The sequence below is a fragment of the Hylaeus anthracinus genome, unplaced genomic scaffold (assembly GCF_026225885.1).
Source record: "Hylaeus anthracinus isolate JK02 unplaced genomic scaffold, UHH_iyHylAnth1.0_haploid 12000, whole genome shotgun sequence".
Classification (NCBI taxonomy): domain Eukaryota; kingdom Metazoa; phylum Arthropoda; class Insecta; order Hymenoptera; family Colletidae; genus Hylaeus; species Hylaeus anthracinus.
This window is the reverse complement of record NW_026534347.1, coordinates 3,728,049-3,744,109: the sequence shown is the minus strand read 5'-3', so window position 1 is coordinate 3,744,109 and position 16,061 is coordinate 3,728,049. Positions and strand designations below refer to the sequence as shown.

General features: G+C 41.7%; 1 protein-coding gene across 1 annotated transcript in view; it reads right to left on the bottom strand.

Annotated features, from left to right (window-relative positions):
- The window catches only part of LOC128890527 (fibrillin-1-like), a 119,755-nt gene that overhangs the window by 35,153 nt on the left and 68,541 nt on the right, over positions 1-16,061 (bottom strand). The window contains exons 4-12 of the mRNA XM_054149090.1: positions 15,561-15,904; positions 12,975-13,097; positions 11,028-11,285; positions 9,972-10,214; positions 4,777-9,636; positions 3,747-3,852; positions 3,447-3,636; positions 2,568-2,757; positions 454-568 (exon numbers count right to left, since the gene is read on the bottom strand). Coding sequence (XP_054005065.1) covers positions 454-568; positions 2,568-2,757; positions 3,447-3,636; positions 3,747-3,852; positions 4,777-9,636; positions 9,972-10,214; positions 11,028-11,285; positions 12,975-13,097; positions 15,561-15,904 — 6,429 coding nt within the window. The remainder of the gene's footprint in view (positions 1-453; positions 569-2,567; positions 2,758-3,446; positions 3,637-3,746; positions 3,853-4,776; positions 9,637-9,971; positions 10,215-11,027; positions 11,286-12,974; positions 13,098-15,560; positions 15,905-16,061) is intronic.

The following is a 16,061-nucleotide window of genomic DNA, read 5'->3' as shown; positions in this document are numbered from 1 at the left end:
TCTGCTAAGATTAAATATTATTTAGGCTATCGGAGTTTAGGTAATGAAACATTTATCGTGGTATTTAGTGTTTGTAATTACATCAAAATGCAAGAACTTTATTTAGATTCATCTCCTGTGACGTCTAACTTTCAGAATTAATCTTTCTAGTTCTTGAATGAAAAACACTGTCACCCATATATGGATGACATGGCGATCAACATGTTAAATGGAATTATGTTTTATTCCCACAACCAAAGACTTGTGTCTACTAGTGATGCTCCCTGCAATTATAATAATTTCATACTATTAACAGAATCAGAGTTTGCTTTCCCATTATGTTAAACTAATCCCTGTCGCGACACATCGGGTTTTCCCTAACGCAGCATCGAGGGTTCATTATACGCAAACCGAATTACCTGTGTCGACGCATTAGTCATCGCAATAAGATTGACGGTGTATGCGAATAAATACCTCCACCAGTTCATGTTGGACTTAGGCTGTGGAAACGTGACGCGTATCGTGTTCTGCCTTGCGGGTAGCTCCACGTCCATGTCTCGGGGACACCTCACGAACGGTCGTGGCATGTCTGAAGCAACAAAGCCTGTTATTAAACATGCGGTTTTCCGTGAAACGTCCGACGGAATTATAGCTTTAGAGGCAGTACGAGAAGGGACGCCACGTAACACCGACGACATATATGTATCCTTACGTCACACTGAAATTATCACGTTCCACGGAACTGTCTACGTGCCCGTAATCAAATTATCGACTACTCGCTAAATTGCTGTAGGGCTCAATTACTATGGCGTTCCCTTTCACGTCTTCGCAGTAACTGTCCTCTTACAGCGGACGTGGATAACTGCGTCTACCTTCTTACTTTAGACGTAATTGTTTGGCAGTCTTCTAGTGTGTTTCCACGATCGTTTATTCGCGGAAATGGTTTCCCAAATTCGAGTCGAGACCTTGGTAAGTGAAACGAGAGCTAAACGTTTATTAATGAACGATGATGTGAGGCGTTTCACTTGCTACACCTGGGCGATAAATCTTATCTCCAGGTAGAGCTATTTAAGTGGTAGATCTCATTAGGTTCGCGTCTAGATATTTTGGCGTCCAGAGTAACAATAAAATACGATGCTCTTTGTTTAAAAAATACGGATCTCGAATATTTTGTGAGAAAACTAAAGTAAATAGATTCATTTCGAAAAATAAGGTTCGTCAGTGTATATATGGTAACTCTGAAACAAAGGATCAACAATTATGAAATTTAAAATTCAAGCTTCGAATTATAAGGGACGAGTTAGCGTGCAGTCATAAATTTATTAGAAAGAAAATTCACTTGTTGAAATACAATACTCGCCCAACAATTGGTCTGTCGAAAGGCGAGCATGCACCCGCGTTAGTTTGGACCAAAAATCTCATTGTGTTGGCCGAAACTACCGGCGGCGGCGGCCATTGCGGAAAAGAGGAGCTTGTCGCTGAGGGTAAAAAGGCAAAACGGCTGAAGACAGCAGACGGGGGACCGAGAAATGAAATGTAAAAAACGAAAACGCGTCTGTGCAAGCTCGTTAAGGCATGGCGTTAACGTACGACGTCGTTAGCAACCGGCCTTTACGCCGGAACTTCCTATTATTAAATGCTGTTTAGAGCGGCTGCGTGACTAATTAAATGCACCGAAGGATTTTCGTTGGTAAATAATTGCCACCGAGGGGCCATCTTCCTCCCCCAAATGGCGGTTTGCAAAAACCGTCAACAGCAGACTACTCGATTCTCACATTTCGCACGTTCAGCATTTCGTGAATTCCGTCAAGCGAAAAGAGAGAGCTTTCTACGGACTTCCTAGCTCAGGATCTTAAACAAGTCACTTGCTTGCAAATTTTTGACAAATATACTGACATTATCCATTTTTACCTTTGCATAGTTATATTTTCATATACCAAGGATGGGTAAATGTTTCTACGAAAGGAAATATTGTATCAACTGTATCATTTATTTCGACAGTGGCATAAGTTACTTTGTTTTTAAAACACGATGTTAAAAGGTTTGCGATTCAACAGCTTTAAGCATTCTTGCATTGGTTATCTCAAAATCGATTAGAGTACGCTTTCCACAAACAAAAATTCAATCTTTGCACAAATTCTTTCTCCGTCCAAATCATCGTTTTATCCACTTAATATATATATATTTAACGATTCTACTTGTTATAAATTATCAGTCAAAACAGAATGTAAGTAAAAGATAATTGCATGATATTCAAGCCCGTTAAAAGGCAGAGGTTCATCGAATAATGTTATTATACAAGCCAATCCATATTACCTCTTTTTATCGTAAAGTTCCAGTTTTACATCAACATATTTAATTCAATGTTTCTTTACACTATTATAGATCAGCAAGCTAGTAATTGAATATCCGTCCACGCTTACTTTCATAATCGTATTAAAAGTTAATTTTACTAAAACCAGCGAGAGATTGTTATTAGAACTTTGAAAAATAGGAGTTCCTCGCCAATCCAGAGTGGCTTGAACCTTCGCTGTTAAATACAGATCTGGTTTAATACAATCCTAAGAGATTTTACGGTCAGAGCTTACCCGAATGGTAACGGGAATCGGTCACGATCGATTCTTGAATGCAAGTGGGTTTCTTTCCGTTCCATCGATCGCCAGCCATGCAATACCTCGTGTGCGGTCCTTCCAGCTTGAAACCCCTTCGACATCGTATGTGACATCTGGTTCCAACGGGATAATCCACTGCTCCTGAAGAATGGCCTGGGCATCTAATCTGGAATAAGAAAAATACCAAACGTACAGTGCGACCATGAGAATTTGACACATTGATCAGACACATTTACATGTGGGCAACGTGCCAACAGTTGAACAGAAAATGTTTAACACTGTGTCCTTGTTGAACACATATTCATTCCTTTTTTAATAACAACTTGACCAACATGTTTCCAATTCACAATTAAAAAGGTCTTATTCGGCACTCCCGAATTTCCGTTACGTATTATTTATTACGAAAACGTAAATTAATGAAACGTGTTTAAATGTGGTAGTATTATAACACATTTATTTCAAAATTTCCATTAGCCTATTAAACTTGTAGAAATTATTTATTATAATATGATTCATTCAGTACTTTTTCCTCAAAATTTGTTCTTAATCCCGTATACTTTCAAAAATACTTGAAGAGACCTGTTACGTTTTATTAACAGTAAAATAATTTTAGCTACATTTTACTAAAATTTACAATTACGTTCGTATTGAACTTGCCGAAACAACTAAAAGAATAGTATAATAATAGTAGTGTACGTAACAAAAATTGTGCCACATCATGATTTCACACTCTAAGAACAATATTGTATAGTGTACCTAATTTTGTATATTATATTTTTTATTCATACCTTCATATTAAAAAAAAAAACGATACAGTAAATAATTAAATGTTTTATGTAATAAATTATTACGCACCTCAGAGTGTAGCGGCGGTTCCATGGCACGACATCTCAATTCCGCTGAGATGCAAGTTCTCTCGTCGGAAGCCAACACCAAGTCGCCACTGCAGGTACAGTAGTAACTTCCGGGTGTATTAACACATTCCCCGTCGCAAACGTCGTTACGACTCAAGCACTCGTTTATATCATGACACTCGCTTCTGTTCCTGGAAAAGAAAAGCACGATTCTGTTTAGGGAAAATTTTCTGACGCCTTCGAGCGTTCTGACAGTTTGCCAACTAATTTCAATTTTTCAATTATAAATTAATTTCGTCACCTCAGATTCAAGGCAAACCCAGCACGACACGTACATATGTAGGATCCGACTGTATTGATGCAATCTTGCTCGCATCCTCCGTTGTTCCATTCGCATTCGTTTGTATCTAATTACAAGCAAAAGATTATTGCCTTCGCTCACAGTAGCTCAACTTAATAAAATCAAGGAAGGTTCTATAAAGTAAAAAAAAAATTTAGATCTGAACGTGTTTGGTAATGAATTACTTGTGACTTTTATATTCTTCTAAATCTCTACTGATCTCTTGGTAGAAAAAGGAGTATATCTTCAGTAGCGAGATGATTAGACAAGAAATTTGAAATTTATATTCCCTTTAGTGTAATAATTTGTATATTATGTCTAGAGTTTCCGGGTAATAACTTATTTATTTGTACAACATTTTAACCGGATAATCTATATTATGTATTCCTCTTCATAACGATTAAAATATTGCTACTACAAGGTACTCTACAAGGTAGAGATGAATGCATTTATAAATGATTGATAAATGTATACTCGAGGATGCTGCTGGCGCGATGAATAGCGAAAGATAGAGCCTGACTTTCCCCTAAGCATATATTATCCTGAAATTCTTGGCAATCAGCCTGCTACAGCTAATTGTTCGAATGACCCACGACGGGGCTCAGATGCATGCGTTATACAGCTGTCCAACAAACCCAGTTTATGGCGTCGCCGGCAATAAAAGCATTCCTAAAGCGCGAGGGTCTTCGCAGACTTACTGTGTCTACTCCACGCTGTAATGATACACATAAAGTGCATTCGGAACAAAATAAGAAAGCGTAGTACAAGTACAGATGCGCGGTAGCTGGAAAATCCGTCACGTTAATCGAAACCATGCCAACTATTTAAAAGGCTATATAAAGGGTGTCCCAAAATTAACGCAACATTTGAATTTGCCATCATTTTTGCAGTAAATTTTTGGCAAACATGAAGAAGAAAGAACAATTTGACAGCTTAGAGTTTAGGATTAGTAAAGATGGAGCGTTATGCGATGCAACAACGAGATACTCACCGACACACGTAGAATTCTGCATCTCGAAACCGCTGTTGCACCTGCACTCGAAAGATCCAACGGTGTTGACGCAGAGCTGTTCGCAACCATGTTGCTCGACGCATTCGTCAACGTCCCTGCACTTTGAGCGATTAACCTCATCGAGCACGAAGCCTTTTTTACAGTCGCAAACGACAAGGTCGTTCTCTTCTTTGCAAATATGCTCACAGCCGCCGTTATCGTTTGCGCAAAGATCGACTAGGCGACACGAGTCGTTCCTGAATACGTACCCCTCCGGACAATCGCATCGGTACGAGCCTTGCTCGTTAATACACACATGGGAACAGCCACCGTTATTGTGTTCGCACTCGTTCACATCTGCACAGGACTTTTGATCCTCCTTCAAACCATAACCCATCGGACACTCGCAGCGATGGCTGCCCTTGACGTTAACGCAGACATCGGAACATCCACCGTTTTCCATTTCGCACTCGTCGATGTCGAGACAGGTTCTCGAATCTGCGCCGAGCTGATAACCGCTGAAGCAGCGGCAGACGAAACTGCCTTCCAAATTGACGCACTCGTCCGAGCAGCCACCGTTTTTCACCGAGCACTCGTTCAGATCGTTGCACAGCTTTCCAGATTCGTCCAAACGCAGTCCCACGGGACAGCTGCACCTGACGCCTCCGGCGACGTTGAAACAAGCGTGCGAGCAACCGCCGTTGTTCATCTTGCACTCGTCCACGTCGACGCAGCTTCGCGAATCGTTCGCCAAAACGTGACCATCAGGACAACTACATTTCCACGAGCCTGGAGTGTTAATACACTCGTGAAGACACCCAGCAGCGCCTGTCCCGCACTCGTCCACGTCGACGCAGGTGCTCTCGTCCTGCGAGAGTTCGTAACCGTCAGGACAGGAGCAAAAGTGGCCACCGATGGTGTTTGTGCATCGATGCGAGCAGTCCCCGTTTCTCTCGAGACACTCGTCGATGTCCAGGCAACTGGACTTGTCGGAATGCAGGTAGTGTCCCTCGTAGCACGAGCATACGTAGCTCCCTAGGAGATTCAAGCAGTCGTGGCTGCAATTATGCTGGCTGCTCAGACACTCGTTCACGTCGATGCAGTTCCTCTTGTCCTCCGGTAATAGCATGTAACCTGTCGGGCACTCGCAGTAGTAGGACCCGTTCGTATTCTTGCAAACGTGCGAACAGCCTAACTCTACGTCGTTCTCGAACTCCTCGCATTCGTCGATGTCTTCGCAAGTCTTCTGATCCTGTTCGAGTCTGAAGCCCAACGGACAGGAGCAACGGGTCTCCCCGGTGTCTTCCTCGTAGTGACAATGGTGAGAACAATTTCCGTTGTTCTGTTTGCAACCGTCGACCAATCTGCAAGTCTTGTTGATATTCTCGAGGACGTATCCCGATGGACAAGTGCAACGGAAGGATCCTACGAGGTTCAGACAGCCGTTCGAACATCCTCCGTTGTCGTTCTCGCATTCGTCTATGTCGTCGCAGAAGGCAGGCTCGATGGCGCTCACTTCGAACCCCTCGTTGCAGACGCACTCGAACCCACCTGCTATATTCACGCACTTATGCGTGCAGTTGTCCTTCAATTCCAAGCATTCGTCGACGTCGACACAGGTAGCGTTATCCTGCATCGATAACCGGAATCCCGATGGGCACTCACAGCTGATCGACCCGCCGTTAAACGCGCAGATGTCCGAGCAGCCGCCGTTGTTGACCAGACACTTGTTCTCGTGGACGCAAAGAAGTTTATCGTCGGCAAGAATCATCCCGGAAGGACAAGAACAGGAGGTCTCGCCTTCCTCGTAATTGCAATCGTGGGAACAGCCACCGTTGTCCAATAGACACTTGTTCCGTTCCAGGCAGACGGTTCCATTCTCGGATAGAATCATTTCTGGTGGACAGCTGCAAGATATTATTCCAGCGTCGTAGCTGCAAAAATGGGTACAGCCGCCGTTCTCCATGTAGCACTTATTCTCTTCGACGCAAGTGGCGTTGTCATCCTCCAGGAGCATTCCCAAAGGACAGAAACAAGACACCGTTCCGTTCTCGTAGTCGCATAAATGCGAGCATCCGCCGTTGTCGATCAAGCATTCGTCGATTTCTACGCAAGTTTTCCCATCGTCTTGCAATAGTTTGTAATTGTCTGGGCAGGCGCATTCGACGCCGCCCTCGATGTTCGCGCAGAGGTGAGAGCAACCGCCGTTGTCCTCGACGCACTCGTTCACGTCTTCGCAGGTCCTTCGATCCGCAGCTAGTCGGTAACCCTTTGGGCACTCGCACTCGAAGCTGCCATCCGTGTTAACGCAGGAATGGGAGCAGGGGTTGTTTACCTCGTTGCTCGGCTCGTCGCACTCGTTCCTGTCGACGCAAGTTACGTTGTCACGGGACAAAACATACCCGGCGGGACAGTGGCACCGGAAACCGTTTGACCCGCTGACACACTCGTGCGAACAGCCGTGTTGACCTGCGCAAAAATCAATCTCCTCGCACGTTTTACCATCGGCGTTTAATTTCCAACCCTCTGGACACTCGCAGCTGTAACCGTCTGAACCGTTCACGCACGTGTGACTGCAGTTGTGCGATTGGCCGCAAATATCCGCTTCGACGCAGGTCTTGTTGTTCTCTCGAAGGATCATATTCGCTGGACAGGAGCAGTTGTAGCCACCCTCAAGATTTTCGCACCGATGAGAACACCCGTGGAGGTTCTTAATACACTCGTCCACATCTTCGCAGGATCTTTGATCTTGGCGCAATTCGAAGCCTGAAGGGCACTCGCAGCGATAAGAGCCATTCGTGTTTACGCACGTGTGACTGCACGAGTCAAGTTTATCTTCGCACTCATCCACGTCTTCGCAAGTGGTCTCGTCGTCCTGCAACTCGAATCCTTCGGGACAACCGCAGCGAATCTCGTCTTCGTCCTGCTCGTACGTGTGGGAACAATTGCGGTCGCTAGCTAGGCGACAGTTCCTTAGATCTTCGTCGAGCTTCCACCCTGACGGGCAGCTGCAGTCGTATCCACCGGCAACGTTTACGCATTCGTGAGAACAATTGTGCAAGAGGTCTCGGCATTCGTCGACGTCCTTGCACGCGCGGTCTTCCTTCGAAAATACGTGTCCCGTGGGACACGAACAATCGTAACTTCCTTCGAAGTTTACGCAGCCATGGGAACAGTCGTGAGTTCCTTTGGCACATTCGTCGATATCGATGCAAGTTTTATCGTCTTCCCCGAGAGCGTATCCTGCCTCACACCCGCAACTATAAGATCCATCCGTGTTGTTGCAAGAAAAGCTGCAGTTACTCGACTTCTCCTGACATTCGTCGATGTCCTCGCAAGTTGAACCGTCGTTAGCGAGTCTGTACCCCAAAGGACATTGGCACTTGTACTCGGAACCATTAGCCACGCAAGAGTGAGAGCAGGAGGCGTTGGCACAGGGATTACCGAAGACACACGTGGCGCCGTCGTCTATTAGAGTCCAGCCCGAAGGACAAGAGCAGCGATAAGACCCGTACTCGTTGTTACAAACGTGCGAACAGTCGTGTTGTTGCGACAGACACTCGTCGATGTCCTGGCATTGGCCTTTGTCGTCCTGTTCGAGTCCTTCGGGGCACGAAGAGTCCTGACACGTCAAGCCGTCTTGTAGAAGCTTCAGGTTTCCAGGACAGCTACACGTGTAGCTTCCTGGCGTGTTCACGCAATCGTGAGAACAATCGTGCTCGTCTTCGCGACACTCGTCGAAATCCTGGCACGTTCTTCCATCACCCTGTAAGATGTAGCCTTCGGGGCAATCGCACTTGTAAGTATCGCGGTCCCTCTTGCAAACATGGGAACAGTTGGCGAGACTGCACACATCGATCGGATCGCAGTTCCTCTTATCAACGGCCAAGGTCATTCCAACAGGACACGCGCATTCGTACGATCCTTTTGTGTTCACGCACTCGTAGGAGCACTGATGCGTTCCTTCCAGGCACTCGTTCACGTCCTTGCAAGTCTTATTGTTAATATTATTCTCTATCGCGAAACCTGCGGGACACGCGCAACCGAAGCCACCTTCTTCGTTCACGCATTCGTCGGAGCATCCATGTTCGTTTAACAAGCACTCGTTGACGTCCTCGCAGGTGTGACCGTCTTCTGACAGCCGATATCCTTTATAACAGGAACAACTGTAGCTGCCCGGAGTGTTCGAGCAGACGTGGGAACACTTGTGTTCGCTGCCGGAGCACTCATCGACGTCAGAGCAAGTCTTGTTGTCGTGGTTCAAGGTGAATCCCGATCGACAAGCGCAGGTGTAGCTACCGTGAACATTTGCGCATTCTTGTTCGCAATCGTCGACACTTCTGGCGCATTCGTCGATGTCCGTGCAATTGAATTCGTCATGGTTGGACGTTTCTAGACCAGTCGGACAGTTGCACGTAAAGCTACCCTCTAAATTGACGCAGGAATGAGAACATAAGCCCAGGGCGCACTCGTCGATGTCCGAGCAACCACTTCCATCCTCCATAAGCTGATATCCCGAGGGACAAACGCAGATCGGGCCGCTCTTTGTCTCCTGACACCCGTAAGAGCAAGGTATTATCAGCGTATCGCATGATCTCGCTCGAGCACAGGTGACGTTATCCCCTTTCAAGCTGAATCCCGTTGGGCAGGTACAAGCGTACGATCCTTTTATGTTCTCGCAGCCGTGGGAGCAAGGGGGAGGCGTTTTCTTGCATTCATCGACGTCGTTGCAAGACACGCCATCGTCGTCCAGCTCAAATCCGAAACGACACACGCAGTAATAACCACCAGGCTCGTTCACGCACTCGTGTTGGCAGCCATGAGGCTCTCCTTCGTCCCCTTCGACGCACTCGTCGATATCTGGAACAAGGTGGTTGTTGGCATCAAGAAATAATGTATAATAAACCGTTTTCTGACATTATTATATAATACGTACATTGCAACAGCTATGAATTGTCGTAAATATTACTCTAAAATGTTGACTTTAAGACAAAAATTTTGCTTCCAGAAATACTTAACACTTAGAACAGCAACTGCAATAATATCTTGTAAAAGCATTTTATCGTATCATCGAAAACAACAAAAATCATTATGTCTTCGCAATACATGTGTTTTCTAGTAAAATAAATACAAATAATATATTTGATGGAACAGGTGCAAATGAATATATTCTATGGTAACGGAAAATTACGAACCAACGCATTCGCCATATTCGTTCTTTCTGAAGCCGTCCTCGCACTTTCCAAACTCCGGAATCTCCGTAACACCTTCGTCATAGTCGTCGTCGTTGTCGTCATTGTTCTCGGCGTCGTAATCCTGATCCTGAAGAACTTTCGTCAACTTCTGAGGTTTGGCAACACACCTGTACGATCCGATGGTATTTTCGCATACAGTGTTGTTCGCGCAAATTTTGGATGCGTTCTCGCACTCATTTAAATCTAATAACACAATAAATTATGATGTTTAATTAACTTGCTATACAGTTACATATGCAAACAGGTTCTTTAGTTTTTCTTTCGATAGTTTTAAATAATGTTTAGATTTAAACAAGAAGACATGAAAAATCGTATCGAGTTTTGGACAGTGTTTTAGTAAACAACGTAGATAATATTTAAGTTAATTAATGCAATGTTGTCCCGCTCCGATAATAATTGCTAGGGGTGCGCGGGATTCCCGAGAATATTCGGGATTTGCGAGCATGTGCGGGATCCCGAGATGATTCGGGATTTCCGGGAACATACGTGATCCCACGAAGATCCGGGATTTTCGAGAACATACGACACTCAAAAAAGAAATCTATATAAGACTGTTATATTATTTTTATTTGAATTGTTCTACTGTCGACCTTCGCAAGCGCCACGATCAATAGAAATACTCAATACAAACGGATACATTGCTCGTGTCGTACCGGATTGTACGCGTGCCCCAAGATTATCAAATCGATTTTCTCAAAAACGTAGCTTTCTCGAAGAAATCCACATTTTCAATTTATTCTTAGACGAATAATAATAATAATAATAATAATAAAAGTAAAAATTCAATAATCTATATAAATACATAGAATTGCAATGTAAGAATAGATGTACAGCAGAATACCTACTATTAACGTAAATGAAACTGAATTTTATTCTACTAATTTACAGTCTATTCAACTGAATTTACAGTATAACATAAAACTCATGTTTCGGTGTAACTACAAATCACGTCCCGAGCAAAACGAATCAAGTCCACTTTGGTAGTTTTTTTTTTACCTTGGCATGTTTTCCAATCGTTCGTCAGATAAAAGCCATCTGGACAAAGGCAGAAAGCGCTTCCAGGTGTGTTCAAACAAACGTGAGAACATCCTCCATTGTTCGTCGAGCACTCGTCGATGTCCTCGCAGGTGTGATTATCCGACGCTAATTTGTGTCCAGCGATATCGGAGCAGCTACACTCGTAGCTCCCTTCGAGATTGATACAAGTACCTTGGCACGGACCGTGCCCATTATTCGGGAGGCACTCGTTAACGTCTGAACGGAAACAACCAAGTAACCTTGTAAATTACGGACGAAATTGCACGAGGAATGCTTACAAGCTGGCAAATGGCAACTGGCAAGAATTTGACCACCTTATTTTAGGAATATTTTCACTTTTAATTGTTCTTCCTTGTTTTCGACCTTTCACTTTTCAAATGGCCATAACTCCAGCAAGTTACAATGCGAAATTAAAACTAAATATACCTATATCTTAACAACAACAAAAAAGAGCAAAATCTATAAAATTACACAAGCTTTCAATTTTGATTTGAAATTTTCTAACATTAAACCACCTCGGTAAACATTGAAATCCTCTCGTATTCGAAATTCTAAATTCCATTATACGTGTAAAATTTGTAATCTGCTCGATGCAGCCTGGTAATAATCAGTTTAGGTAAACCAGAACGCTCCGTAATGGCGCCTGAATTCACAAACCGCATCAAGCGATTCGATAGCCAAAAGGTTGTTTACGATTCTTGCTTTGGTTAGGGATGGACCGCAGAAAGTCTGGCTGTAGATTTCTCTTGCTTTGGTTAGCCGTCCGTGGAAAAACAATTTTGTAAATATTGCAACACACGAACGTTTTGAAAACAGATCGATCGATTACGAGGGTTAAACGTACTTGGCTTGAAAATTCCTTGAATAAACGCCTGCGGATTCGGGGAAGTTTCGTTAAAAAGTCAAGCAAATCGACGAATAATTATATTAATTATTGGGTGTAATTAAAAAATTTTTGTAAATTATAACTTCCTCCCCCTCCTCAAAATAAGGAACATTTACTATACTGAATATGTCGATTCAGTTCGACAGTTCAATTTTTGTTTGTTTTGGATGTTTTGTTCTACCAGAATCTATATTCTGTATTTTTGATCGAATTAATTTATCTTCATTTTCAGATTATTAAAATGGAATTTCGGATACGGAAAGCTCTACTGTAATTTCGTTTGTATATATATTTGTATATTCATAAACCATATTTACATATACGACTAGGTACATATCATTATAATAATTATGTTTAAAAGTACATCGCTCATTAAAAATTGAAATTGCAGTAATATTAAATTTCACGATTCAATGGGTACGTAAATGACAGTAATTATTTAGAGAAATGAAATCCTCGAGACTGAAAGTACGAATTCGAGATGTCGCTTTGGAAAAGCATTTTAAGTCGGACTGAAGTAGTCTTGTACATAATTTCTCCGACTTTTGACCAAACGGAGACTCGTTTTCTCCACATTCCATCGATTCGATCGGAGCAAAGGGTCCTTGCCAATAAATAAAGGATTCAACTGATTTGATCCGGTCGTAAATGCTGCTTCATTTAATTTTACCCTAGAGCCAGAGAGCTTTTACAGAGATGGTAGTTTCGAACACGGATGAAAATCGGAAAAGATTACGATCGAAAATAGAAGATATATTAGCGATCGAATCTAAGGTGAATAATCGAAGTTTCTTTTCATCCTGAATGAATTACATATATCCACATTTTTTAAAAAAATAGCTGTAGAATAAAAATATAAAATTTCCTAGGAGTAATGTGTATTTGTTCAGATTACCATCACGTATTATGGCTTCAATTATAATAATTTCGTAAATTATTCATGCACAAAACTCATTTTATTTATAACAGTAAAAGCGTGCCATTTTATTTAATAAAATTGAATTAAGGTTGCGACTCACCAACACACGATTTGTTGTCGGCGCCCAGTTGAAAACCCGAACGACAATCACAACGGAAGGAGCCAAGATCATTGTGACAAATTTCAGCACAGCCAGCCACACCTTCGGCACATTCGTCTATGTCTGTAAAAATGGATGATAAAACTGTTATTAAAATAATTATTTCTAGTGAATTTTAACAAAATCTATATACAGGGTGTCTACAGTTAAGTCTGGATATACACAGGGAATCAATTCTATAACTATTGTCCAACAAGAAGTTGCTCTTAGACATTTTTCTAAATACTCCTTATTTAGAAGTACTTTCATTTTTAATTTTTTTTTCTGTGTTTTCGACATTACACTCTTTAATGGCCATAAGTCCATTAACTTGCAGTGTAAAATTATAATTAAATATGCCGTTAGAAAGAGTTAAATTTCAGGTGAAATCGAGTGAAAAATCAGATCAAAGTGTAAATTTTGGCAATTTCTAAAACTTTTCATGACTTTTTCTCTATCCGTTTCGCTGCTTTAAATACGTAGTTTTTTAGCGGATACTCCTCTGGAAAACATTTTCGTAATTCATTTTTAAAGTTATCGGATGTTCTGTTACATTTACTAGACGAAATGCACGAAAATAAAAGGCGGAATCTCCGTAAAACGTACAACCTCTGCGGTCCTGTTCTCTCGAAAACGAATACCTAACATAGCCTCGTGCGCGTGCGTTTACTTGCTTTGAAATATTAGTCAACTAGTATACGCTATACGCGCGAATTTCCCTCGCGTTGTTTTGTCGACGGCGCACTGCGAACTTCAACTCAACCCTTTTCAAGGGTTTCGAGTACGTTCCGCAACAAGTGTCGTAACAGTGTAAGCGCGGCTTGACATGATCCATTCGCTGAGTTTTCCTCGCAAAGGTAACAATGTTCTTCGTGAAACAGTCGTCACTTGTCTCGATTCCATGGAATCTGATTCCAGTCTTTGCGTTACCGAACGTCGTGACATCAAAGCACAGACATATCGGAATATCGAACAATGCAATTAGAGGAATGGGCGGTTCTGTGATCCAGCAAGCAACTCAGTAACACGAATGTATATTATCTCTCTTCGCTTTGAATGTCAAATGTACCGAGAATGTAGAAAACTATAAAACTATAAGCGCATACATCCTTTTTTTTTTTTTTTATTTATTGGAGCTTTCAAATCTCAAAAGAGGCTTATTTGCTTTTTAGCATAAATACTTCTTTGACCGGCTGTATTTGTATTTCTCGCCTTCGAAAGTTCTTTCTGTACGATAATACCAAAAGTTACAGGGAAACTTTCGAGTCACTTCTGTCACCGATTCATGCGCACGTCTTGACAAATTTTATCCGCGGAAAGCGAGACTTTACAATTTGTGAAATCCCTATCCAGAGGCTGCGCTCGTTTTTCTCGCGCGTTGAATTGCGCGCATCTTCAACTTTCGAGCCCGTATCTCTCGGATTTCGCCGAAGTCGCGCGAAAGAAGCACAAAGGAAACCCGCGTGAGACGTAGATTTTCAGTACAGAAAATCGTAAGCCTCCCTTGCGTGACCTTATCCGCCCACGCGACAAGCATAAACCGTGCTGTATCTCAATTTCAGATCACGGGGATTTAACAAATCCGACGATTTACTAGATACGTTGTAAGTTACGAGTGATACTAAAGAACAAAGTTCGTTTTCAGTATTCGGTGACGCTGTAATTTATGTTTTATGGTTATACTTCTAAATCCGTGCTTCGAATTCCGAAATATAAAATTTACGAGCTAATTCAATAAATCGTAACCTGTTCAAGCTATCGATATAGTGTGAAAGAACTTCCTTTCGAGTCTCTTCTAAGTATTCGTTATTTCATAATATTTTCAGATTATTCGGATCCATTTAGTGACATTTAAGATAACATTAACACAAAATATTTATCCTTGAGGCATTTTTCAATGACAATGATATACGAAATATCACAAGTATTGAAGAAGCCTTAAATGATACGTTTAAAAGAGATATTTGAGACGATGAATCAATTTAATAAACAATTTTACAAAATTACTTTACAACTCTATTTATCTGACAACGTTAAAGAAATACATGTGATGAATGTGTACATATACATAGGTAATTCTCACAAGGAAAATCAAGAAGATTAATGGAATATTGTAGGAGATAAACCATTTTCTTCTTTTAAAAATAATAATTAATAGATTTGTAACGTTTAAGAGTTTATGACTTCAATTCTAATAACATTACTCAAAACTATGGAAAATAAGCATTCAAGTCAATAAGAAATGTCAAAATGTATTGAAAATCGTAATAAAATCTAAAATTGAAATAAGCAAACTTTTATTGAAATAATAGATAATGCATAGAAATTTATTTGTAATGTTTATTCGATTAAACAGTTATATTTTTATTTATTTATTGTGAGATATTGTATTCTATAGTTGAAGATTTAATGATACACAGTTGTTTCTCTTTTATTCCTTCGAAAGTATCCACATTTAAGATTAGCTTTGCCTATCGCCGTAATATCTGTTAGCTAATCGCCGAACAATAGCAGAAACTATGCTTTCGAAAATTAAACATACGTCACCTGTGCAGGAAGATCCTTTGGCGCGAAATCCGTGGAAGCACGAGCACCGTACTCCCGTCTCAGTATCCTCGCATTTCTGCTCGCAGCCTCCCTTATCCAAATTGCAACGTTTTACGTTATCTGCTATAGTTTCTGGAACAAAAACCATTTTCTGAGTAACACTTATAAAATCTTGTGTTTCTCGTGACTTGCCTTCCGCCTTTCTGCAACGCGGAAGACTGCCTAACCAAGCACCATCGTTGCAGAAGAGTCGATCCGCCATTGAATCTTCGAAATGAAAACCCGACTTGCACTCGTAAACCGCTACGAGGTATCGATTGTAGGGCGGGAGTACGTTTTTCCTCCTGAAAAACAAACACAGAAAAATATCAAATTCGACACTGCTTTTATTAACGAAGCTCTATTTCTTCATTTTACTATAATTATTCATTCCTAATTATCCGAGCGAGCCTACGTATTAGGCTAAATAAAGGTCGTATTTCGTAAAAAAAACTTGTAACA